A 27926-nucleotide genomic window follows, 5' to 3' on the forward strand; every position below is an offset into this window, starting at 1 on the left:
TTCTCCATCCACTGAGAAACGCAGCTGCCCTAAAGGCTTACTTTCTAATGAGCTGAAAACATAAATACATTTTACAACACACTTGGGTAGGAGGAGGCCATAGGAACGGGACACATTTATGTATTCATAATGTAAATTATTTTTAAAACTCCTTCAGAAAAGCATTACATTTTGTTTTTTTTTTTCATTAAGAGGCAGACAAATAACCTTTTAAGACAGAAACTGGATATATAAACAAAAAGGATCCTCCTGCTGCTATTGCATTGTTCAAAAGCTGGACATAAAGCAACCCCTGCTGGTTATTCTTGACATCCAAAAAAATCACTTCCTAATTGTCTGAACGATTTAAGACAGTCAGAAGGAAGCTTCCTGCTGCTCCTAAGATTTTTCCCAGAACAAATATCAAGTTTCCTAGAAATAATAAAGTCAGTCAGATAGTCAGTCAAGTAGCATTTGTTTAATGCCACCCAGTTTGTGCCTGGCACTGTGCTAAAGAACATTAAAAATACTCCCTGCCCCCATGGAGCTTGGAGTCTCATGACAGGGAACAACATGCCAATATAAACAAGATATAGACTGGGGGTAGTCATAGAGGGAAAGAATTAAGATGAATAAAGATATGATTATTAAAGGCATTAAGATGAATAAAGGCACTCGAAAAGAACAAAGACTCCCCTATTTATTAATGCTGGCCTAACTTCTGACCCCTCAAATCACCCTTCCTTCTCTGAATGGACACTCAGCCACCTGTTTTCTATACATTTTCCATTCTCATCTTTATCAAGTGAACCTGAGACTAAGCATTTTTGACCAATAAAGGATGGGAAGAAATAAGAAACTCCCCTTGAGAGTCTCCAAAAAAAAAGGAGCATTGTTGCCCGCAGAGTCCTTGGCAAAGTTTCACATCACTGTTCCTATTGTCCCTCCTCAAGAACCCCAGGACAGCAGCGAAGATAACAGCAATGGAGGAGTCCTAAAGAGACAGAGGACTGCCCATCTCTGCCCTGGTCAGCAGCTGCCTGGGCTTCCAGGGGACAGAAGAATCACTGTGGCTTTCAGGGAACAGCTGGGATTCCCAATATCAAGCTGACAAAGGGGATGGGGGAAGTGAAGGGGGGGGGGGGGAACGACTCTCAAATAGTCCAACCATTTTTCTGTATCTACACAGACTTTGGATATGACAAAAAGGTAGAAAGGAAACTCTTTCCTTTTTTAATCAATTCAGGGTTCCATAAAATAATGTCTATCCTCTATAGATCAGCGGCTTGGTCTGCAAGGCTATTTCAGAATCTACTGAAGAGTGTCCTAACAAGACTGTCAAAACGACTGTGCTACTCTGACTGTACTTTAATAGTCACTATTAACCACAGAAAGCCCAGGCAGGGGCACGAGCACCCATGGGAACTGCAGCCCGACCAGCCCTGCCCATGAAGTCAGAGAATGCTGGGAGCTGGGAGGGCAGAGGAAACCATGGTTACTACACACAGCCAAGCTCTGTTTAAATGCCATCATTTGAGGGGCAGGCTCCTTATTTTTGACCATAAATTCCCCATCTAGGCTGAAGATTGTTTTTTAAAGCTGATTTAGGGAACAATAATATGAAGTAAATAGGTATGAGTGTATGGACACACAGACATTTTTTGGCCCAGCCCTGTGATTTCTCTGGAGTGAGGAACTCCAGGTGTAGAAACTCTCTCCACCAAAGTAGAGGGACAATTTCTCTGTAATTGACAGTTCCAGAGCCTTGCCTGGAACTCTGAGGGGTTAAGCAAGTTATCCAGAGTCATACAGCTAGGATATATGAAGAGCAGGACTTGAACTCACGTTTTTCTGACAAAGTCATTTTCCTTGAGTGTATATCTGACCTTGCCCCTCAATCAAACTCCAGTGGCCCCCTACTGCCTCTTGGACAAAGGAGAAGTTCCGCTGTTTGGCTTGGTATACACCCACAGAGCGAGGGTGATTAGACTGCTGGGCCTGGAATGAGAAAACCCTGAGTTCTAATCCAGATGCAGAATATTTACTAGCTGTGTGATGCTGGGAAAGTCACTTAAATCTTTTTTTGTTTGCCTCAGTTTCCTTAACTGTAAAATAGGTAAAATAATAACACCTAACACAAGGTTGTTATGAGGATCAAATGAAATACAATATAGTATTGATTCTATGATAGAAAGTAAGGGTTTCAAATGTGTAATTAATTTATGTACCCTTGAACTATGATTCCCAGCACCCTACTTTCCTGTTTACATTGCATGAACTATGCATGAATCATAGTTCAAGGGTACGGAAATTAATTACACACAAAGAGATAATAGGGGAAAATACATTTACAAGAATGTTCATAGCTGCGCTCTTTGTGGTGGCCAAAAATTGGAAAATGAGGGGATGCCCTTCAATTGGGGAATGGCTGAACAAATTGTGGTATATGTTGGTGATGGAGTACTATTGTGCTCAAAGGAATAATAAAGTGGAGGAATTCCATGGAGACTGGAACAACCTCCAGGAAGTGATGCAGAGCGAGAGGAGCAGAACCAGGAAAACATTGTACACAGAGACTGATGCACTGTGGCACAATCAAATGTAATGGACTTCTCTACTAGCAGCAATGCAATGACCCAGGACAATTCTGAGGGACTTATGAGAAAGAACGCTATCCACATCCTGAGGAAGAAGTGTGGGAGCAAAAACACAGAAGAAAAACAACTGCTTAATCACATGGTTCGATGGGGATAGGATTGGGGATTTTGATTGCTCTAATGCAAATATTAATAATATGGAAGTAGGTTTTGAACAATGATACAAGTAAAACCCAGTGGAATTGCTCATTGGCTCTGGAAGGGGGGGAGGAAAGAGTGGAGGGTGCCATTATGAATCATGAAACCATGAAAAAATATTCTAAATTAAATGAAAAATGAAAAAAAGAAAGTGTTTAAAAAAAATTTTAGGGGCAGCTGGGTAGCTCAGTGGATTGAGAGCCAGGCCCAGAGATGGGAGGTCCTGGGTTCAAATCTAGCCCCAGACACTTCCCAGCTGTGTGACCCTGGGCAAGTCACTTGACCCCCATTGCCTAGCCCTTACCACTCTTCTGCCTTGGAGCCAATACACAGTACTGACTCCAAGATGGAAGGTAAGGGTTTAAAAAAAAAATTTTTTTTTAAGTACTTAGCATAGTGCCTGGCACATTGTAGGCTCTATATAAGTACTTGTTCACTTCTCTCTGCCTCTGTCTTTCTGTCTCTATATGTATGTCTATGTATAGATATGTACATCTAGATGTACAGCACACAGAAAGACACACACACATATTTACTTAGGGAAAGGAAGGACCGTTTCATTTTTTTTTGTATTTTGTACTTTGTATTCTTCTATTCTTTGTATTCTTGGCACCCAGCACCCTGCCTGGCACCTAATAGGGACCAAACAGGTTTGTTGATGGATTCCTGACTCTAAGGAGAGCCTTCTAGGCTTCTCTAGAAACACGGGGCTCCATAAACAACAGAAACATTTACCTTTTGTAAAAGGAAGGCAGACAAAGCCTGTCAAGCCCAAGTGGTGTGTAGATGGAATTTGCTTCCCAGAACTACCTTACCCAGGGTCTCATTTGTGTCCTTATGTTAAGTGTGAAGGCACAGAAGATAAAGTTTTGGTGTAACTCTGCCCCTCTCTCTCTCTTCTTCCCTGAATAAGGCTGTGGAGGCCTGGGAGAGAGCTTGGTCGTAAAGTTTACTAACATGGTCTTACTTTAGTTAGAAAATTAGGCTTTAAACTTCTATTTCTATTTATTTCTTCTACTTCAAGTGATTACTAATAAATCTTACAAAGTTATTGATATTAATTTAAATCTTACATTTTTGGCGACCAGAAATCCGTAGGACCCTTAGTCTTATCTGAAAGACAGATTAGCTTTAAAATCCTTTGCTGCCTTCGGTGCCCCCCCCCCCCTTCTTCCTTCCTTGCTAACTACCTGGGGGTCCTTACTGAGCTTGCTGCCCACCCGTCGCTTCTCTTGAGCACACTGGCTGGGGGTCCTTGTGAGCCATTTTCCTGTGCAGGAGGGTGAGTTATAAATCCATTTTAGCACCTTCTAACTTGGTAATAACATAATTCCTTACAGGCAGAAAATCTTAGAGAAATTCACCTTCTGAGGCAGCAGTCAAAATTCAGTCTCTGAAAATGAATATGGGAAATTCCATGGAATTCTTGTTCCAACATGGGGACTGAGGCTCATTAGACATCATGATGTGGAACAGGGGATGAAGATGAGAAACTCAAAGCTGTGTCCTACCTCCAATCTGTAAAGTTCATGGACTTTCAGAGCTCACAAGTATTTTCAGCTCTTGACTAAATGCTGCTAACATGGAACAACCAAAAAGCTCAATGATATTTTTCCATGGTTCAAAATCTCATGTCAGATCAGAAGCTACCTTGGAAATGGAAATGGAAATGGAAATAGAAATCAATCATTAGCCAAAGAAATGGGGATGCTGGTCAGGGAGAAGGCAGATTGGCTGTGGCATTACAAAGAGGCCTGGCTAAGGCTTGACTAGACCTCTGCCTTGTTAGGCCCACAGCAATGCTAAGGATCCCAAAAACGGTACTGGCCTTATATAATAGGACACAGCTAAGGAGCAATGTGGATAGAGCACTGGACCTGGAATAAGAGAGTCCTGAGCTCAAATTCAGCCTAACTGTATAGCTTTGGCCAAGTCACTTAACCTCTGTCTGCTTCAGTTTTCTCATCTGTAAAATGGAGATAATAATAGCACCTACTTTCCAAGGCTGCTGGGAGACATAAGAAGTTAATATCTGCAAAGTGTTTTTCAAATCTTAAAGTGTTACATAAATGCTTCCAATGATTAGGAATTAGTGTGGGGTTAAATGGGACAAGGAAAGCAGAAGAGAAATTCTAGCCTACAAATGAGTAAGTCTGAAGTCTATTGATAGGGGTAAGTGGAGATACCCCAAGGAAAATGAAGGATGGTCTCAGAAGCATCTGCTTCTTTGCTCTTCCCTTTAAATCACTTAGTCTGGGTCTCTGGGAGAAAGGAGAGCAGGCCTCAGGGCCATGAAAACCCCCAACAAATACTGGCTATGTGACTGAGTAAGCCAATTAACCTCTCCCTGGTGCTCTTAGCAACTCCCCAGGCAGAGAAGGTCCTGATCTGCACTGGGAGAGGAAGTTTCCTCATCAGGGAGGTCTCTCTCTCCCTTATCTTTTCTGATAACCAAGGGAAGGCAAAATGGAAAGAGGAAAGTTGATCATGAATTCCAGCAACCCTGTCAGAGTAAAAGGGTAGAGGAAGAGGACCACTGTCCCTCACTACTACCAATGCCTACTAGCTGAGTGATAAGCTAGAAGTTTCAGGTCCTGAGTTTATTCAAAGGTGACAAGGAGAGTGTCAAGATAATAATAAAGCCATCATACATTAATCCAATTTCACATACTGCTATCTTGGCCACATCACACTGAAAGGTAATAAAAAGAAAATTAATTTCCACTTAGGTGAAGTGGGATAGCACAGAGTTATGTGCCTGACAACCTTGAAGAGAATAGGGTCAATAAGCCAATAAAAGTAGTATTGGGTGTGCAGTCTCAAGGGGATCTGGATCTTTCCATGCAGGTATGTCCATATCAAAGAAGTGGGGCACTCAACTTCCTTTTCCAACCTGGCCTGGGAAGTTCATTGGTTGTAGGGAGCTATATCAACTCTGTAGGGGCCTTTCTACATCCAGGGATTAGGTTGCTGGGCAGTACATGCCCTTTCACTCACAGTCTTAAGAGACTTGCCCTGGCTCACATGGGAGTACAGGGGAGGCAGGCTTTGAACCCAGGTCCGCTGGCTCAGAAGCCTGACTCCATGGCCCCTCTCTCTGTGACTAACTTCTTGGTCACACCAACTGCCACTGCTGTCTTCTCTGTCACTAGCTGTCAGTCTTCCCAACATGACACTTTGTTCTTTTTGGATCCTTCTCAGCACTTAAGATAAGAGGAGCCACACTGAGGCTGCGAGGAGGGAAGGGTCTGTGAGACAAATACAAAAAGGGAGTACACAAGGGCCCCAGAAAGGAGGCAAGCCTGTGGCCCAGATGGGAATTAGGTGCTGGCCTCTAATTGATGGTTACCTATCTAGTTATAATGGAGCATAGGGATGGGCTGCATGGTGCTAGATGAGCCAAACAGAACAATTTAACCTACCTGATATCTTTTTGTAAATTATAGTATGGAATAGATATATTTATAAAAATTATGAAAATAAATATATAGCAAAAATATTTTGATTATATTGTACTATATATTGTTATATAGTAATGTGGTGGGAATATTAGCAATCAAACTGAATTGATTTATATAATATTAGTCTTCCTCTCATTCCTAGAGCACACAATAAATCTATGAATATATGGGGACATAAGCTGCAAAAACACTATGATTTCCACTGCTTAGTAACAAAGAAGGACCTCTAATATTCTGGGCGCTACAGAATTCTGCACCCAGAAATGATGATTGGTTCTGCAGGCAGCAAATACATCACTCAGAGGGGCAAAGCAGCAGGGGCAGAGCTTTAAAGAGCACGCTATGAAAGAAGAAGACTAGAATGATCTAGACCCAGCGTCATTCATCTGAAATATTGAAGTAAAGAAATGTTGATTTGTTAATGCCTGTTACAATGCCTTCTTTAAACTGGTAAAGCACATCTCACCTTTTCACATTAAAAAGAAGACGGATGAGACTAACCTTGCTTTGAATTTACAAGGACAACCTCTAGAAATTGATTTAAAAAAAATCTTTCCTCCAGCAGCTTGAGAGATGAAATTAAAGATGCAATCTTGATTCTGATAGTTCTTAAATTGAAGCTAGAATAAAAGCCAACCTCAGGACTACAAATCAGGGGAAGTGGCATTTCTAGATCAAATGCTAAAAAGAGTTAAAAAAAAAACAGCTGGAAGGTAATGATTGACAATATGAAAGATTTTTTTAAAAAGGAGGAACTTAACTGTCTGAACGGGTAATTTTATAGTTTCATCTACGTTTAGCAAGAATTTATCTAAGAGCAGGTAGGTGGCTCAGGAGATAGATCACCAGGCCTGGAGAAGGAAGGTTCTGGGTTCAAATTTCACTTCAGCTATTTGATGGCTAATAAGTAGGGGTCAGTTTGCTGATGCTAGACAAAGAAAGTCTGATTCACATTTCACACCAAATTGCCTCCTATATCTCCATCTCTACTCTAATCCATCCTGCATATTACTTCCAAATTAGTTTTTCTAAAATACTCCTTTCAACAAGTCACTCCCACTCTCAAACAGGTTTATGTCTTTTCCATTTAGATAAAGGTCAAACTCCTTGGTCCCATGTGCAAAAGTGACGTAGCTGTGGAAGTTAAAGCAGTGAACAATAACAAGAGATTTGGGTTCTAATGCTGACTCTGTTACTAACAAACAAGGCATTAATTACTCTGATTCAGTTTCCTCATCTGTAAGATATAACTAGACTGTGAGTTCCTGAGAGGAGGAGTTGTCTTTTGTTTCTTTGTATTCTTGGCATTTAGCCCAGTACTTGGGCCACAGTAGTGTAAGGATAATTTTAGGGTTGTAACCTAATCTAAATTAACTTGGTCGCCAGAGAAAATCCCAAATAAAATACCCATGTCAGTTTGGAAATTTATGGTGATTTTAATTAATATAGAAGGAAGGAATTAAGGAGAAGAAAGAGAAAGCGGGTATAGGATTTCTCCTGCCTGGCCTGTGCCAGGGGAGTTCAAAGACCTCTGCCACGAGGTCTTTGAAGAAGATTAGAGGCTTTTCTAAGAGGATAGTGTTTGGAAGGTAAAGGAGAAAAGAATCAGCCTAAACTCTAAGAGAGCTCAGTGAAGATGCCTCACCTGAGCTAGGCTACTAAGCTTCTCCCAGTATAGTATCAAGGAAAAGTCACCACCAACCCAGGACAATAGCTGCCATCATGCTAAGATGCCGAAACACTTAGCAAGCTACCACCAGAGCCACCTCTCCACAGAAAGAGACCAGAGAGAGGAAGTGACATGAAATATATAGACTTTTTTACATTACTTTCCTGTGTCTCACATGTACCAATGGTAGCTTAAGCTTGACTTAGGACAACCCAGGGGTCTGTCAGTTGTTTCTGATTTGTCATTTGCTAGCACATGTCTGTCATAGGCCATCCTCCTAAATACTTAATCCTTAAGTATGGGTGTAGACATTCCTGTTTTTGTTAGACTAAGTAGGGCGGAATAATCTAAAGTTCACAGTAGGCACATAGTAAATCTTGATTGACAGACTGTAAAATTAGGGAATTGGACTAAGTTTCTTTCCATGTCTAAATGCTATAAAGTCACCTTCTGATCTCTTTTTAAGCTCTAGATTTTTAACCAGTTTTTAAAGATTTTGCTTCAACTCTCTGCTCAAGTTAGACTTTTCCTCAATCACCTACCTCTACTCCTTTGCTCACCTTCCCCTCAATGCTAATGCTCTATCTCAGCATTGGAGAAGGTTTTCAAGTTGATGTACCCAAACTACAACTTCAAGTTGCCTGTGAGTTCCCACCTTACCCCAGAGAGTGGAGGGAGGGAGTGTTCACTTTGGGTGACTAGACAGAGGGATGGGGTATGTCCTCGGGAAATGTACTTGGGAGCTGAGAAGAGGGAGAATACAGAAGCTCCACCCTGCCCTTCCCCGCCCCATGCTGGATGGGCATGTGTGCCAAAGCTTCACCAATACTGCTATATCTCCTTCTCTCTACTTATCAGAATTTTATCTAGACTTCAAGTCTCATCAACTTCATGGTGCCTTGCCTGACCCCTTTTACTCAGTAATTTCCTCCAAATTCTCCTAACATATTGTTTGGTCCCCTCACTGATTACTTAATCATGTACTGTCATTCCTAGTGTGCTTTTTATACTGTTTCTTGATATTATTTAACCCTTTTAATATGATTTAGCTTTTTTTTATCCCTCACACATATAATATCTTGTCTTTCCATCTAGGTTGTGCGCTCCTTGCTTATTATTGGTTGTTGAATCCAACAACCATGATTTCTAATCCTTTTTATATTCCCCACTGTACCCTGTACAATACTACAGACATAGCCCTTAACATTAGGGGCAGTTGGGAAAGGGGAGATGGAGCTAGAATGACTTGGAGGTGGGAACAGCCCTGGGTTTGAATCCTGCATTCAACACTGTAAGGAATTTAAATTTAGGGTTTCACTAAATATATGAGAATTTTAAGATGATACTGTGGCTGCCAATTTAAAAATATTATAGCTCAAGTCAAAATGACTTTTAGTAGTTTTATTTACAAAAAGGTGGAAGGAGTGAAAGTAGAGAAATATAAAAGAGGGTAGAGAAGATGGTCTAGCCTATCACCCTAAATTTTGTTCAGGTCTCCAGTTGTAACTCCAAGTCCTAGTCCCAGTCCAAGATCCTCCAAGCCCAAGATTCAGACCAAAAACCTCCTTGGACAGGAAGTTCAGGATTTTTATAGTCCTTTTTCCACATCACTTCCTGTTCCTTCCTCCACTTTATGGAAGCCAATTGCAGTCTTTAAATTTGCTTAGTACTGCCCAGGGGGTAGTCAGTCACTTCTGGAGTTGTCACCAACTTTAGTAAGTAGCTTGAGGACCTCCCCTACTTTGCATTAAATAGGGCTGTTTTCAGTTTTTGTTGATTAATTTAAAAATAACACCTACCAGCTATGTGATTATAGTTGGTTTACTTTTCAGAGTCCCACATCCTTCATCAAGATCACAATGCCTAAGGCACTTCTTTTCTGTCACTGCTATAGGAATCAGATATAATAACATGGATCACTGGGTTGTAGAACTTGAGCCAGGAGGGACTTGAGATCATCTAGTTCAAACCTATCATGTTAGAAAAGAAAACCTAGTCCCAAAAAGGAAAAGTGATGTGCCCAAGGTAACATAGGCAGTGAAGTATCAGGGATGGGATTTAAACCCTAGTCCTATAAAGATAGGATTAACTCTCCCTTTGTCTATTTTTAGCCAGACAAATCAAGAACTTAAAGTATTCCTACTTGACATTAAGTTCTAAAGTCACTTATTAGGGTAAGTTGACACCTCCAAAGGTCACTGCCTCCCCCCTCCCCGCTCCTGGCAGTACTAGATAAATTGAAAAACTGTGATTGGTTCCTATAAAGTGGAGGAGCAACAGGAAGTGATGTCAGCTTGCTAGGTGAGTAGTTGGCCTTCTTTTCCTGACTTCCAGAAAGATTGGTTAGGGAGATTGAGTCCCTTCCTGGTATCTGGAGAGACTGATATGGAAGATTCCTTTCCTGGCTTGGAGGAAACCTTTTCCCTAGATCTTGCATTAGCTTGCAGTAGTGAGTGGAGTGATTCCTTCCTTGCTTCTTCAGTGAGGTGACCCTCTCTACTCATTGGCGCTTCAGTAGGACACTCCCTTCAGCATGAATTCTGATGAGATTCTTGATGGTCTTAGCCTTGTACACTGAAGGTTCTTCAGTATCTCCTGGCTCTTCGGATTTCAGCTTCCTAATAAGGACTTTGGATTCTGGTGAGATTTGCTTTCAGATTCACATTTGCAGTCTAGAGAGATTAGGATTAAACTTAGAGTATTTATAGCTAGGTAATACTTTCTGTCTCTACATTTTCCCACCTCTTTTTAAATAAAGCTGCTAAAAGTCATTTTGACTTAAGCTATAATGTTTTTAAATCGGCAACCACCATATTATTTTAGAACTTTCATATTAGTATAAAAACCTAAATTTAAATTCTTACAGTCCTATGTATGAATCATTTTAAAGCCAGGGCTCCATCCACTATGCCAGTTAGGAATTTTTTATCATTATTAGCAGCAGCAGTAACAATGTGTTTGAAATATCTAAAACAGTTTACAAAAGCACCCCATATGACGCCAGTCCCCTGCCCAGAGGACTTCCTCTATCCATGGGGTCATGGGATTTCTACTGGAACCTAATAGGGAGGAGATAAAGTGGCCGTTCATAAGACAGGCTGAAGTCCAAAGGCATTAAAATAAGTGATGATAGGAGGATCCAGGCCACAATCTAATACATTCTCCTACATCTGAGGGAAACATGGCACAAGAGATTCAACAAAGAAATCAGCTCTTGGTTTACAAAACTGATCCAATGAAAACTAGAAACTACATGGGCAGAGAATTCACAGGCTGATTAAGATGAAGTAATTTGTGTGCCTGGCACTAAATCCCAATGTCAAACTCAAACCACATAAGCTATGAAATTACTTCTAATGACACTGGCAATTATCCAAGATTAAAGTTTCAAACTAGGGTATGAAAATGGTGCAAGTCCAGGCTAAAATAGCAGATCCATGTACAAGAATACAAATGCTAAAATGACTAAGTTAGCTTGCACTCTGGGACAATAGGGAAGCTCTCTGAAAAGGCCCCAAAGACTCCAGGAGACACATTTTTACACAAGTAAATTGAACAGTACTAAAATAACATTAACACAGTTAGAATGAGTTAGGTCACTTGCTGCCAAGTTTGGGTCATCTGCATATATCAGAAAGTCCCTGAGCCCAGAGATGAACCAGAAAAGCAGCAGAAAAATCAATCTAAAAGGTTATAATGAATGCAGGGAAACGACATCTCCTACCAATTACCATTTTGGCTTTCATGCAATTTCATTTCTCAGAAGATTTCTCTCTTCTTTTTCCTCCCCAACTTTTGACCCAACAACATTGCTTTGTTTTAGAAAGTTCTCTGAGGAAATCTATTGCAAAGAGTGACCCTATAAAAAACCATGGCAAGTTGTTAAAACAAATTCCAGCCCATCCTCCATAAAATAGAAAATCTATATGTAAGATATATATAAGATATATATATATAAGATATATATAAGATATATATATATAAAGATATATATATAAGATATATATAAACCATAAAGAAGTTATAAATAGTGTTTACAAGGTTTTCTAAATATAATTTTAGTTGAAAAATTGCATTCTATATAAATAAGAGAGCAAAGGAAGAGACATGATGGGGCTATAACATTTCTTGGGCCTCCTTTCAAGTCTTAAGTAGTGGTACAAAAATAGCATCTAGTATCTGGAACAAGGGCAGTTTCTGAAGCATGGAGTAATAAGAAAGTGGCTGTATTTTCCCATAGAAGAAATATTAAAATTCAGGGTTGTTTGAGTTCTTGGTCAGTAGCTCTGTATCATATAGCCCACAGCCATGACCAACAACATAAGAGAAAGGCAGAGACAACAAATAGAAACCTCTATAATAATAACAATTCTTAAATTCTTTCCTTCCATTTTAGAATTAATACTGTATATTAGTTCTAAGGCATTTTCATTTTTCTTTGAAGAATGGCTCTCTAGCAGGAAAGTTAAGATATGGTAAGGGTTTGGCAATTGGGGTTAAGTGGCTTGCCCAGAATCACATAGCTAGGAAATGTCTGAAACCACATTTGAACTAGTTTGATAGATCTTCCTATAACAGAGGCATTCAAAAATTATTCTCTTAGCCTTGTGACTTGGATTGAAGTTAGATTTTTTTTTTTTTAAACTGCCCTTGCTTTCAACTAAATGTGTGAAGTTCTCCTTAAGGATGCCCAAGCTTCCACCTGGTCCAGAGATACCAAGAACACAATTGAGCCAGCTAGACTAAAAGGTAATCCCAATGTTTTGGTTTTTTTCATTCCTCATCCATCTATGTGTGTACACATGCATACACACACGCACACACTATATATATATACAAAAGTATGTACATATCTTTCCACATGTACCTATGTAAACCTATGTTATCACACACATCTATGTACTCATATACACTGATAGCTTATTAAACTTCAATAATTTAAGACTGTATTAACACTTTGGGGATATCCTGTGGCTGAGTAGGTCAGTTAAGGTTACTCTGTGCCTCAGTTTCTTACAATGAGATAAGGTACTTTACAAGTTTTAAAGCACTACATATATGCCCATTGTTAACTAAGTAATTCCGGAGTGGAAAGCTCAAAACCAAGCCTGAATGACAAAGGCTTCCTGGAGGAGGAGGCATTTATAAGGTGGTCTTTGGGGAAGAGACAGAGAAAGAAGGAATTCAAGGCATGGGGAATGGCCAGAGTAAAAAGAAGAAGGAAGGATGATGGCAGAAAGTCATCTGTTGTGGCTGGAGTGTCAGAATGGAAGTATATGCACCAAGGCAAGGAAGGTTCAGTAAGGTCAAGTTGTGATGTATTGCCATGCAAAGAGATTTCAATATATAAGCTAGAGGAAGTCACTGAAGATTTATGAAGAGAAGAGTAATGGGAAGAACAATTATTGTGGTAGCAAGCAGCATGTGTGCTGGACTAGAGTAAGGAGAGAATGGACTTGGGAGGGCCCACATTGACATTGCCACAATAATCTGCATAGGTGATAAAGATCTGAATGCAGGGTGGCAGTGGGAATGAAGAAGAGAAGACAATTCAAAAGATAATGTAGAAACAAAAAATGATGGGATCTAGTAAATGATACCCAGATACCCAGACACCCAGAGTAAGAGAGAGAAGAGTCAGAGATAAGTTCAAGGTAACCAACACAGGGACACTGGAAGAGTGGCAAAACACAGAGAAACAGGATAGTTAGAATGGGCAGGTTTAGAGGGAAGATAATGAGCTTAATTTGGAACACATTGGATCTGCAATAACAATGAGACACCTGAGTGAAGATATACTGTAGGCAGCTGGAGATGTAGGTCTCAAATACAAAAAATTCAGGGCTAGGTAGAATTGATTTTGGAGTCATCTACAAACCATAGTAGAAAATAAGATCATCAAAGAAGAATGTGGAGAAAAGAGAAAGGAATTTTGGGGAATATAGGAAGAGAATGATGAGCTAATAAAGCTGATAGAGAAGTGATCAGGGTGGCAGAAGGAGAACCAGGTGGGTATGGTGTCTTTAAAATAAAAAAACATAGAAGGGAGTAGAAAGCCATGCTAAAAAGCCAAGGACTCTAGGAGGATGAAGACTGAAAAAAGGGCATTAACAAAAAAATCATACAGGAATTAAACTATGAGCCTTAGAGAGAAGGGGCTATTTTTTTGCCTTTCTAGGCCCTCTCTGAGAGGCAAGCCCTAAAATACATACATTGTTAACTTTGTATTTACAAGTTGTGGCATAACTACAATATAAGACATTATTAGAATTGGACAGAGGATTGCATAAAGGTTACACTTTTCTAATAGTTGACTATTTTTGGAGGGAAGAGTTAGTTTATTTTTTTAACTAAATTTTTTTTTTAATTTTAGTAACAAATTTCCACAGAAGTTTTCCAAAATTATATGCTCCAAACTGTCTCCCTCCCTTCTTTCTCTGGTCTCTGGAAGAGTTAGTTTAAAAAAAAAATAGCACTTCTAGGAAAAAAGCTGGAATTATCAACAAAGCTATTGGAAGAAAGGTAAAATTGGGGTCAATATTAATTTGAGGACTATTAGCAGGTAGGAATCTAAAACAGTATTTTTAAATGGACCTTTGATCTTATCCATGTACATATTCCCTACCAAAACACAGATCCCAACCTATCTGTGACTGCCCATCCTATGCACCTCTTGTCCAGGTACTCCCACAAAGTTGGGCACAGTGGTCCACCTAAAGTACTACCCTCAATTTCTCCTGTCATCTTGAAAAGTGCTTGTAAGAAAGAAATGGCCAAAGAGATGGGTTCAGAGAAACCTGGGAAGACTTTTGTAACCCGATGCAGAATAAAGTGAGCAGAACCAGGAGAACTATTTGAAAGCTGTAGGAACTCTGAATAATGCAATGGCCAACCAAGATTCTAGGGGAGCATTGATGAAGCATGGTACCAACCTCCAGACTGAGAGGTGATTAATGCAAGATGCAGAATGAAAAATACATTTCCAGACATGGTCTATGTGAGAATTTGTTTGCTTGACTACATATATTTATTCCAAGGGTTTTCTTTTTTTGTTTACATCAAGACTGGACCAGGTAGAAGGGGGAAAATAATTTTTTTTTCAAGATCTATCCAAGTGATGACCAAAAATCTTCATTAGATTAGATTTTTCTACTTTTTCAGGAAATTTTAGAAGGTTTTCAGCTAAGTTGACATAGGGTTACCATAAAATGCTAGCCAGTATTAAATATTTCAAGGAAATATAAATAAACAAATTAATTCCATGTTTAAGTTTACTGCTATCATCTGGAAAATGAAACTGACAGACTATACCTTGTTTGGAAGATTTTATCTGCTGCTTAATTTTCATTACTTCTTCTGCTGATAAATCACCTTTTTTCAGCACCACAACTTGTGGCTGCTCATCTTCATTGTCACTCTGGTCACTATTCCCCTCAGGGATCTGAGGCTGAATTTTCTAGAAAAAAGTTCCAAAAAACAAAGCAAATCACTAAACTCAATCAACTCTACATATTTGAAATTGAAAAATAAAGGGAAAATGTAACCTTACTAAGAACATAATATTCTTATAAATATTATCTTACTAAGTAAATTAAGTGCTTATAATGAATTTCACAGTGCCTGAAGGCAAATTTATATGCCATGCCTCACCACTATTACTTCATTCCTCCATTTGTTTTTTTTTAAGACATTTATTCATTTCCTTCTTATTGATGATTTTCTAAGAGTTTACCAACATATACCATTTCTATTATTCTTATTATCCCATCACTTCTATTAAATCCTCTTGTACCAATATGAAGAGCTATGTCTTTTTTGAATCTTGTTCTGGCTACATTCAAAACCTCCACATCTCTCTTTTTTCACTTCCCACTAACCAATAAGCATTGATCCTTGAAAAGTACTGTACATAATAACTTCAATATTGCAAGAGATTGTGATTTCATTGGTTCAGGCACACTCTCCACCAATAAGGATTATAATCCCTTTATCACTTAGCAAAGGATCTTTAGACAGGAAATCTTTTCATTAGACTGCTAGGTCCTTGAAAATAAAGCCTATCTTTCACCTTTGGTTGTATTTTCAGCACTTAGCACAGTGTTTCTCACATAGTAGGTGTTTGTTGTTCATCCTTCATTTTCTAAGAGAGACCAATGACATCATAAGGATAATGACTTGTTTGTGGGTTAGATTTAAGTGAGACCGAGCTGTACAAAACCATCAGTCTCACTCTCTCCAGAGTCAATGAAGTTCGGGGTCAAGGCAAAAGTCAAGAAGATTGGCGATGGCCTGGGATGCACTAGATGATTTTGGCTTCTTTGATATATGATCAAGCTCGAAGCATTCCATTGTGCCCGCTTCAGCTAGCTTCAAGGTAATTAGAACAAATTGTTCTCATTTCCCCATTCCAAAGGGAAGCCTTCCCATAGGTGCTTAATAAAAATTCATCACCATGTGGCTGGTCTCACAATTAGCCTATGAAAACCTGATTAGCTTAGCTTGCTACCAGGCTTATATGCAAAGTCTTTCCAGTTTGGTGGTGATAATAACAATAAAAACTAGCATTTATGTAGTACTCTAAGGTTTATAATGCACTTTACATGTGTTAACTAATTTAATCCTCACAACAACCTGACAAGTAGATGCTTTTATTATCCCCATTTTATAAATGTAGAAACTGAGGCTTAAGGAGATTAAGTGGCTTACATGGGGTAACATTTAAATTCAGATCATCTTGGCCAAACCCAGCACTTGGACAACCATATCACTACATGAGACCTTATCCTCCACAGTATATCTTTTGAGAACCCAGGATGATCCCATGCTACCCAGAGGCATTAGAATAGGATCTGGTTGGAAGTAATATATACTAGACCTATTATAGAACATACTATTTATTCTTGTCCAGTTGTTTGTCTTTATTCTCTCCTTGATTTGTGACAAAATGGAAAAAGCATTCAATTTGAAGTCAGAAGTCTCAGGTTACACATCAATTTGCCATATATTGCAATGTAACCTTGGACAAATCACTAGCCTCTAATCTCTCTGGGCCTCAGTTTCATCATCTGTAAAAATAAGATGGTGGGACTGATGATCTTTATGGTGCCTTCTAGCTCTCACATTCTGTGGCTGTCATTTATCTGTATACCTTCTCTACCATTGTTGGCATCTTGATTGGACTGGCTATGAAAAAAGTGCCTGATTTAGTGGTAATGTAAATTATATACGGAATAAATGCTCCAGAATGGTAAAATGAAAAACTAAAATAAAATCCTTTGGGATACTGATGAAGCTCTGAGATCTGGGCATTATGGTTTTTTTATTTTAATCCATCATTTCAATGAAAAACAAAAGGAAATGTTTCTAAACAAAAGCAAAGGTAGTCACTGAGGATTATCAAAGGTTTTTTGAATTAGTTTCCAAAAAGGTGTAATAAGGTATATTAATAACCCTAATTGCAGAACAATTTCTCCTGATGCTGTTATTTTCTCCTCTGGCTCACAAATTATAAGGGATGCCCAGTTAACAGGATGAATTTGTACTTCTAAACTGAATGAGGAGTCAGTCTTGCTCACTGCCTGATGAGTACCAAAGAAGCAAGTGTACTTCTCCAAAAGGAAATCTCTATAAGGGGAAATGGGGTTAACTTTAAAAGGGTTTGACTTGATTATTTAAGAGTGTGATCACCAGGAATTTAATTAATTCCAAAGAAATTTTATTTACAAAATGTAGAAAGAGTGAAGTAAGAAATAAGAGAGAGGATAAGGTAAGATATCTAGTCTAAACACTAAGTAATTTACTCCCGGCCTCTGGGCAGGGAGAGTTAGTTCTTAACTGGAGGGGCCCTTGTAGCCGAGACCCTGGGGATATAGGGAATCTCTCTCAAGAGGACAGGTCTCTCCTGAGGATAGTCTCTTCTGAATATCCAGCAGTTAAGAGTCAGCTTTTCACTCACCACATGTCAGTCTAAGTCAGTGGTTCTCAACCTTTCTAATGCCCTGACCCCACAATACAGTTCCTCATGTTGCGGTGACCCCAAACCAAAAAATTATCTTGGTGGCTACTTCAAAACTGTCATTTTGCTACAGTTATGATTCGGAATGTAAATACCTGATATGCATTATGTATTCTCATTGCTACAAATTGAGAGGTTGAGAACCGCTGGTCTAAAGGAACAGGGTCTCAGTTCCAGTCAACAGATTCTTCTGCCCCTCTTCACAAGCCTCAACTTAAAAGCATGTAGAATTGAACTCCTTCAGGAAGTTGTCACTCTCTTTTAAAGACATTTTATTTTCTCTTGCATAACTCCCTGTGTCTTCCCCTAATTTTACATCTACCAATCACAGTTGACTCTCTGCTCTAGGACTGCCCAGAAGGCAGTCAGCCAATTCTGATTCATCACCCACTATTGCACACGTGGGTCACAGACCTCCCACTCAATGATTAAGTGGGATGTTTACACTTTTGTTGATTAGATCTAAAAATGGGCAGATGTCCATACTCAACTTTTAAGTAGGGTGTTCTAAAAATATTCAGGGGTTACAATTTAATCTTCACAATCAGGGGAGAGTTAATTAATTGTATTGTTATAATCAGGGGAGAGTTAAATTTAATCTTCACATCTCTTAATTCTCCAGGTTGAGTTAGTTAGTAAATGAAGCTTGATCTGGAATAAGAACTACTCAAATGATTACTGTCAATACAAATGTCTTTTATTTCTGTTCTTTTGAGGGGAAAGCTAAAATATGGTAACTGGTAATCAATGAATAAATATGATAAGGATTTTTATTGAGTACTTATTATGTGTTAAGCATTGAGAATACAGATAGAAAGAGTTTCCTGCTCTCAAGGAACTCGCATTCTAATTGTATAAAAGGAATCTGAGCTGCAGGGTAGGTGATAGGGCCTAGACGACCTTAGAAACCAGAGGTAAGGAAGATGTGATAAGACTTGATGGTACTCCATCTCTTTAGAAGGGATGGAGTCACTGATGTCTATCTCATCAAGGCCCTGTAAGCAGTCATGGTGGAAGAGGAAGATACCACCACCATCCAGGTCTTTTCACCACTCAGAAGTCTTAGATGGGTTCTGAGATTGGGTGCCACACTTGGGTTGAAGTCCAAATTGTCAAATGCACAAAGTTGATTTTAATCAACTTCCTATATTCCTTGTAATACTGTCTTCCCACTCCTTTACTCTTTTTTTTCCAGTGTTCTGTCCCCCACAAACCCAGAAACCTCTCGAATTCCCTCCAATAAACTAAATCCCTGTTTCTATTACCCAAGATTTCTCTCCCTATCTATAGTACCAAGCTCCAAAATGGACTCTCACCCTCTCCCTCCGCTTTGCTTTCCACAAATGAAATTCTCTCTTAAAAGAAGCAATCTTCTCTTTTTTAAACTATTCATACTAAGGCATAACAGACTAACAGTTTTAAGTTTCCAAGGGCTGAATACACTGTAAAAGGGATGTATTATTAATCCAAAAGAATCTCTAACTAGTAGAATGTGTGGAGGTTTTTTTTTTTAGCACAAAAGTCATTTTCAGGACCATGCACACTGAAAAAATAAAAATAAAAAACAAATGTAATCTTTCACTATTTTAAGAACTGAAAGCCAGGTGGTTTAAGAGCAGTAATGATCTCAAGATCTGAATATGGGTATACCCTGCCTAATGTTCTACACAAAAAAGGTGTTAGGAGGGGTTGCTAAAGGGGGGTGGGGTGGAATTTTGCAGACTGAAGATTTTATTTCTGTTCTTTATTAAGGCTATTATTGTGAAATGTAATGGGGGGTGAGGGAAAGGATACAGTGAGGAACTTTAAGTAGAGTATAACTTACCAAGATTCTTCTACCTTAAAAACATGAAACACAGTGGTTTTTAAAAGGCAACCTCAACAATTTTCAAACAAAGAAACCAAAACTATCAATAAGCACATGAAAATGTGTTCTAAATCTCTTATAACTAGAAAAATGCAAATCAAAACAACTCTGAGGTACCACTTCACACCTAGCAGGTTGGCAAATATGACAGCAAAGGAATGCAATAAATGTTAGAGGGGATGTGTCAAAATTGGGACACTAATGCATTGCTGGTGGAGTTGTGAATTGATCCGACCATTCTGGAAGGAAATTTGGAATTATGCCCAAAGGGCTTTAAATGACTTCCTTCCCCTTGATCCAGTTATACCACTCCTAGATTTGTACCCTAAAGAGATAATAAGGAAAAAGACTTGTACAAAAATATTTATAGTCTTGTTCTCTGTGGTGGCAAAAAACTGAAAAATAAGGGGATGCCCTTCATTTGGAGAATGGCTGAACAAACTGTGGTCATCTGTTGGTGATGGAATACTATTGAGCTGAAAGGAATAATGAACTGGAGGAATTCCATGTGAACTGGAACGACCTCCAGGCATTGATGCAGAAAGGAGAGGAACCAGGAGAACATTATACACAGAGACTGATATACAGTGGCACAATCAAATGTAATGAACTTCTCTACCAGCAGCAATGCAATGATACAAGACAATTCTGAGGCACTTATTAGAAAGAACACTATCCATAGTCAGAGAAAGAACTGAGGGAGTAGAAAACCAGAAGAAAAACATTTGATTGATCACATGACTCAACAAGGATATGATTGAGGATGAGTAGAGAAGACTCTAAATGATCACTCTATTGCAAATATTAATAATATAAAAATAGGTCTTGATCAATGATACATGTAAAACCCAGTGGAATTGCTCATTGGCTAAGGGAGGGGGGAGAGAGGAGGGGAGGAGAAGAGCATGAATCATGTAACCATGGAAAAATACTCTAAATTAATTAATTAAATAAAATTTAGAAAATAAAAAATAAAAGGCAGTCTCAAGAATAGCTATTAAACTCACTCTCATCTTATAATAATTTTTTTAGCACATGAAACAAAAAATATTTTTAAAACAAAATTCTTACTTCCTAAGAAAGGAGAAGGCATTATTAAAAAGCCTTAGTTTACAATCCCAGATGTGGGAACCTCTATCACCTTAACTCAGAAGCCTGAAATAATATTCTTGCCTTTCTATCATTTGTACTACTAGGCTTTGAGATCTTAAAAAAGTCTTTTCTATTGAATTATCAGAGTTCTACAACATAAACTATGCTTTTTTAGTGTATATTTAATAAAAAATAACGTTCATAGCATTAGTCCTATCAGTGTAGACTTTGTGGAATATTTGTACTCCATCTGCTGGTTGGCTAGCCTTAAGTTCTATATAACTGGCAAATTTCTTCAGTTACATTATTGAATTTTTAATTAAAACCTAGAGAAAATCTATATATCTCAGGGTTATTCCCCAGAGTTCTAGGGCCTTTAATTAAATTTTAAGTGATTTTACGTAAACAAAAATTCCAGATGCCAGGCAGCACTATATTTCATGATACGTAGAAAGAAAAGAAATACTCATTTGATGGTTTATGTAACAAAACTTTAAAATAACACTTTGAAATTTCAACATTTATGTGGCTTTCTTCTATTGTTATTAGATATTTATTAATTCTTTTAAGTTGGATGGACTGTTAGGGGAGGAAAGAGAAGAAACTTCTCCTTTGTGATAAACTGATTCTAATTTCTAAGAATCTATACTATACAAGAGCTTGGTTAAAAGGTATAAAAATGAAGTAACTATAAGGGTGGTTGGGCTGTTAAAAAAGAGAGAATTTTAATTTAAATTGCATTTCTAATAGAGAACATCTGTCCCTTAGCCTTTGGCTATGAGAAATGTTTTACCCAAGGCTATGACTAAACAGCCTACAGTAGGTGGGTGTGTTACAGTGAAACATATAAAGTGATGATGCTTAGCTCAGATATTTTATGTCAGTCTGTAATCGAATAGTTGGTAAGTTGTTAAGAGTTCTTTTATACTAATGCCAAAATTGACTATTAGATCTTCTTGTGAGTCAAATAAGGTTTGAGATGCTATCCGGAGACAGATTCCTTTCAATCTTATAAATTAGGTCTTTGGTCACTAGGAAATTTGGAAATGGCATGAACCAATACTGGAAAAATAACTCAAAATGAAGCTGTACTCCCGGTAGGCAATAACGTCATATTTGTAATGCAGAGGAGCCTTCAAGCCTTAGATTGTATAGTTGCTACTCTATCAATTTCTTTGAAAATTAGTTTCTTGATTTTGAGTCCTATTAATTTTAATTAAATATTATGGCTCTATAGGTATGGTTTCCATCATAGAATTGTGCAGAAAAATTTCCTAAAAGGCAGCCAGAAAAAGAGGTGGCCTATTTGTGCCATGTGCATCTCTCCAGTCCTCTCCTTGGATTGCTTACAAATTTGATTCTTTGAAGATTCTTGGTCACATAGCATCACTAGGAAAACACTGATTTTAGAACTTTTAAAAAATCAAGATTTAAGGGGAAGAAACCCACCACGAAACATCTGTGGCATCAGTCCCGGATTCAAGCTCCAAGTCCTCTACTAACTACCAAGTATGATGCAAAAAGTCATATAATTTCTATGCAATGTAATCTCCACATGTGTAAAATGGACTCACCATTACCAATTCATTACCAATAAGATAATGAATTTGAATCAAATCTATCAGCAAGCATTTATTAAGTTCCTGCTATGTATCAAGCCTATGCTAGGTACTGGAGCTATAAAGACAAAAATGTAACAGTCCTATTTCTCAAAAAGCATATATTCTAAAAGGGCAAACAACAGGTATAAATGGAAGTAAATATCAAGGAAATTTGAGGGAAAGAGGAGACACCAATCATGAAAGCAACCTACACTAAAGCTCTACACCATCAATAACTTGCTACAACAGGGGAGATTCGGAAACAAAAAGCCACAAAAAAATCTACTATACTGGCTCAGGCCACTTCCTAGTCCTGCTCTCCTTTTGAACTGTGTAACTATTTCTTTAAGAAACAATTAAAAGCAGTTGTATGAAAAGGTGAGGAAATGTATGGAGGTTATTACATCCAAGTACTATGTGTATTCTTAGCTGACAGACAATGGGATCAGACATCAGGGGGACAGGTTGATAACTACTCATATACTCTCAGTGGCTCTGGTGGGTATTAATATGAGCTTACATCCTCTTCCCTCAACCTTTTGGCCTTTTCCCCTTCCTTTTCAGTAAAACAATCTCTCAGTGCTTTCAAGATGTCACCTCCTACAGAGATATCCACAGTATGTCCAGTGGTTCTTTAGTCCATTTAATTGGCATTTCGACTGCCTCATAAGACACTCTGGGGATAAAGGTGGTGGTTCCATAGTGACTGAAGACAAGAGGTCATTATGGAATAAAGTTGTCAGCCCTCCTATTTCCCAATTATTGTTTCTTCCTGATAGTTTGGCTTATAGCTACTTCTAGGAGGACATGGCTCAGCGTAGTCTAAAGCCAAGTCTTCACTAGGCTTATTTTTACCTATAATGGTTTTTTTTGTTGTTGTTTTATGAAGTGCTTCAATTCATAATGTGCTCTATTCTCCTTCAAAGGCTCAAAAATGAATTTTTATTATTAAGAAATTATTTTCCCCCCTTCTGCTTAGGAAGAAAAAACACAATTTTGCAGCTGGGTGTCACAGCAGATAGAAAACTGGTCTAAAATCAGGAAGACCAGAGTTAAAATCTGACCTCAGGCACTTTATTAGTTGTGTGACCTTGAGCAAGTCATTTAGACCCCTGCCTATCCCTTACCACTCTTCTACCATGGCACATATATACGCAATATTAATTTTAAGATGGAAAATAAAGGATTTTTTTTTAATTCTAGGTCCTGTATGGTTCAGTAAATTCTTATCTTCAAGATCCAAACCATCCCCACACCTTAAAGAAAATTAAGGTAGTATTTTAAAGAAGTTTCAGGAAATACCTAATTCTTTAATATTTTTACCTCATACTAAATGTCAGGATCTTGTGATAAAAAAAGAGTTATGTGAAATTTGTGTTAGGAGAGCTTTACCCTTTTTGGTATAAATTAGACTATTTGAGACCCAGTGGCCTTAAAGGCTGATTCCCTGTAAGCTCATAACCTGACTTCATTACCCCACAGCCTAGCTGTTATAGAACTTTAGATTTAGAGGCCAACTCATCCAACTCTTTTGTCTTCGGATTTCAGTCTATTTCATAACTAAATTTTTCTTTAAACATTCATCTGAGAAGGGATGTGTGAGTATTGCTTAACACGCTTGTAAGCAAAACAAACAAAAAATCAAACAAGTTATAAGTTTAGTATTTGTGACTATGGTTAGGTCGACACTTTAATCTACACAGGTCAACGAACAAAATAAATGGTGTAAATCGCTTCCCCTCACTTCCACACACCCACCACCCCATAAAGAAGGAGCCTTAATGGTTCAGTGGGACAGGAGTTAGAAAGACTTAAGTTCAAATCTAGTTTCCGACTTTTACTAGAAAAGTCACTTGACCTGAGTTAGCCTCAGTTTCCACATCTGCGGAATGGGAATAATAAGCATACACCTCCTATGGTTGGGGTGTTGAGTCTCAAATGAGATAATTGTCAAGCATTTTGCAAACCTTAAAGTGTCACAAAAATGCTAGCTATTACTGTTATTGAGAAGCTGCAACTTGAAAGGTGACGACCTAGAGCCATCCCTGGGGCTAAATCAGAATGACAACAACTTAACAATAGTTAAGTTTAACACTTTTTCAAAACTACTGGATTCTTTGAATACAAGATCTTTTCTGATTCTAACAACCCTGATGTGGATAAAGTATTATTTATTAAGTTCCAATTTTACAGACTAGAAAACCTGGGCAAATATAGGTAAAGTGACTTGCCCGAGGGGCTGGATTTAAACTCCCTCAGGGTTGAGACAACAGGAAGGCTCTGTCAGGGCGCCCCGCTTCGCAGGGAACTCGAGCTGCGCTGCAGGCCAAGCCTGACCCAGCCAGCAGCCCGTAGAGTACGCAGCAACCGGAAGTGAAGGACCCCGGGCGGGGGGGAGGTTCCCTAGCAACGAGGGGGCGGGACAAATTCCTCACCTTGGTTTCTACAGTAGGCCCTTCCTTATAGCCCACCTTCTGCTTAAAGCGGGCCAGGAACGTGGGCTCCGGCGGACGCACATATGACACCTGGTTCCGTTTGCTCATAGTTTCTCTGAGAGGAAACGGCTGGTACTGGAAGAAAGGCAAACGAGATCCGGATCTTACCCGTCCCCTGGAAGTGGAAGTATGCCTCCTCCCATACCGGCCTCCGTAGCCGGGGGCGGGATTGAGAACGCCTAACCCATGACCCCGTCACGTGACATTAGCCCGCTATCTTTTCTCTGACTTCCGTCCCTTTCAATGGCGGCTCCCAATGAGGCTTCCTGGTTCTTTCTCGCCCCGCCCCTTTCCGTCTGCCTAGCGCCAAATTCAAACGCCGCCATTTTACTCGGACTTGGGGTTGTTGCTTGTCTTTAAGGGCTTGGGTTGGGGTTTACGTTTTGGGAGCGTCATGGCACCTGGTGTCAAAGGTGAGAGACAGAAAGACAGACAGTGCGTGTGAGAGTGTGTATGTATTGGGGATGAGGGAGCTTCTATCGTAGTCGCTGTCCGGGTCCCTGGCCCCTTCCTGGGGACTGAGGCCAGCAGGACCTGACCGGGACTGGAAGCCCTTTGGGGGCTAGGGTGAAGGAGGGAGGTGTAGAGGCTGGGCCTTTCGTTTAATAACATTGTATAGTATATAAGTTATACCGCGTAATGTATAATAACACGTCGTATAACATATAATGCATAACGTGTAATAATAACATAAGGTATCACACAATGCAGTGGACCCGGAGCCAGTAAGGCCTGAGTTCAAATCCAGACTCAGACATCTAGTAACTGTGTGACCTTGAGCAAGTCATTTCACCCTGTTGACCTCAGTTTCTCATCTGTCTAATGAGCCAGAGAACGAAATGACAAACCAATATCTTTACCCAAATAGACTTAAAAGCAATTCTTGGGGATTTTAAATGGTGTCTTAAAGACTGAAATGGCTGAACAGCAACAACAAATTATATAATGTATAATCACGTTGTATGCTAAATAATATGTAATGTATAACAACATTAAATAATATCTAATGTGTATTATGTGACATAATAGTTGTAATTACATGTATAATGTATAACTAGCATACTATTATACATTTATGTGATGATTTAATATAATTGACATTGTAATTAATACAAAAATCTTAATGCTGTTTTAAATTTTCATAGTTTATACAAACAGAATATCTCCAAAGTCTCAATTCTTCATTTTTAGACACCGTTTTTACAAATAAGCTATGAAAACTTAAAACATATGAGATATATATAGATGAGCTGTTTGAGATACTATGTACAGTGCTTTGCAAACCTTGAGGCAGTATATAAAATGTAACTATTATTACTACTACTTGGGCAAGTCTCTTAATCCTTCTTTGCTATTGTTTCCTCACCTGTAAAATGAAGGGGTTGGACCATGATGGTCCGCTAAGGTACCTTCCAGCCTTAAATCTGTGATGTTGGGACCGGTGTGTGAAGTCAAGCATGCCTTTTATGTATCTTGGAGTCTCCATTTTTCTTACTTGTAAAATAATAGGGTTAAAACTGGAAAGCCCTTAAGTCTCTTACAACTCTTAAAAATATTTGTTAAACCTAGGTTAACTCTATCCAAAGTAGGTGAAACTTTTTCTCATTAAGGGATAAGGAGAATGAGGCAAAGTAGAATAAAAAATATTATTAATCTTAATAAATGGCTTTATTCAATAAAGAACATGTTCTAGGTTTAGGTGCTAGAAATACAAAGGAAAACAAGATTTGGACCCATTACAGGACTCAAGTGTCTTGACTCATTACTTCATCGCTTTTCCTAATAGTCTGTTGGTTTGCAAATTTTCTATTCTCAGGACTATTTGTACTCTTTAAAATTATTGAGAACTCTCAAGATTTTTCATTAGTCATCTATCAATATTTACCATATTAATGATTAAAACATGAATTTTAAAATGTTAATTCATTTAGATGACAGTAAACCCATTGCATTAACATAAATAACATGCTTTTAAGCAAATAAGTGCATTTTCCAGAACAAATTTTAGTGAGAATTGTGGCATTGTTTTACTTATTTTTGTATATCTCTTTAAAATTTGGTTTAATAAAAGACAGTTCTTAATCCTCCTTTTGTATTCCCTCTGTTGCAATGTTATTTTGATTGAAGTATATGAAGGTGCTATCTTTAAAATACCTTAGCTGGTTTGTGGGAAGTGCAGTAAAGACTAGGAAAAATTGGAAATAGGTTTCTCTTTCTTTAACTCAGCTAAGACAACATATGCTATCTTTAGCCTGTGTTATTTTCTTGCCTTTCTTTCCCTCCCTAATTTTGCACCTGTAATATGTATAAGGCACTTTGCATACTTAAGAGTGTTAGAGAGTTTGTGGTGCATTGAGGTGCTAAGTCATTTGCAATTGATCACATAGCTACTGTGTGTCCTGGACAGGATCTGAACTCACTTTTCCTGCCTGAATCAAATTATCCATATTGTCTCTATAATGCTCATGTGCATCAATTAAATGTGGTCACAGAGTTTAAGTCAAACTGCTACTGCATTAGTTAGGACAGTTCATTTCTTTTACATTATGAAGGTCTATGACTTCATTGGTATCCATATTGAATGTACGAAGGGTTGTATCAGTGATTTTCCTTCTTTTCCTTTTTATTTTTTCTTGTGTTGAAAGATTGTCTTTTTTTTCCCCCAGATGTGAACAGTCATAGCTATCCTTTGCTTCTGTTTTTGGGACTTAACCCAGAGAATACAACTTTGCTGTCAAATACTAATTTTTTTTATTTTTTACTATATGCTTGAGTCTAGAGCAGTGATGGTGAACCTATGATACAAGTGCCAGAGATGGCTTGCCCAGTCTTCTCTGTGGGCACATGGCCACTTACCTCTCCCCATCCCCCATTTCTAGAAAGGCAGAGCTGTTCCCTTCCACTTTTCCAGCACATCTGATGACATTTTTTCACATCATCACCCAGCAGCCC

General features: G+C 38.6%; 2 protein-coding genes across 2 annotated transcripts in view; one reads left to right on the plus strand and one right to left on the minus strand.

Annotated features, from left to right (window-relative positions):
* Positions 1–25155, minus strand: part of KIAA1143 (KIAA1143 ortholog) — a 40753-nt gene extending 15598 nt beyond the window's left edge. Inside the window, exons 1-2 of the mRNA XM_001379316.4 lie at positions 24915–25155; positions 15216–15360 (exon numbers count right to left, since the gene is read on the minus strand). Of these exons, the coding sequence (XP_001379353.1) occupies positions 15216–15360; positions 24915–25022 (253 nt within the window). The 5' untranslated portion in view covers positions 25023–25155. The remainder of the gene's footprint in view (positions 1–15215; positions 15361–24914) is intronic.
* A 40-nt stretch (positions 25156–25195) lies between these two features.
* Positions 25196–27926, plus strand: part of KIF15 (kinesin family member 15) — a 68180-nt gene continuing 65449 nt past the window's right edge. Inside the window, exon 1 of the mRNA XM_001379339.5 lies at positions 25196–25387. Coding sequence (XP_001379376.2) covers positions 25369–25387 — 19 coding nt within the window. The 5' untranslated portion in view covers positions 25196–25368. The remainder of the gene's footprint in view (positions 25388–27926) is intronic.

Source organism: Monodelphis domestica, chromosome 5 (genome assembly GCF_027887165.1).
Source record: "Monodelphis domestica isolate mMonDom1 chromosome 5, mMonDom1.pri, whole genome shotgun sequence".
NCBI classification, from domain to species: domain Eukaryota; kingdom Metazoa; phylum Chordata; class Mammalia; order Didelphimorphia; family Didelphidae; genus Monodelphis; species Monodelphis domestica.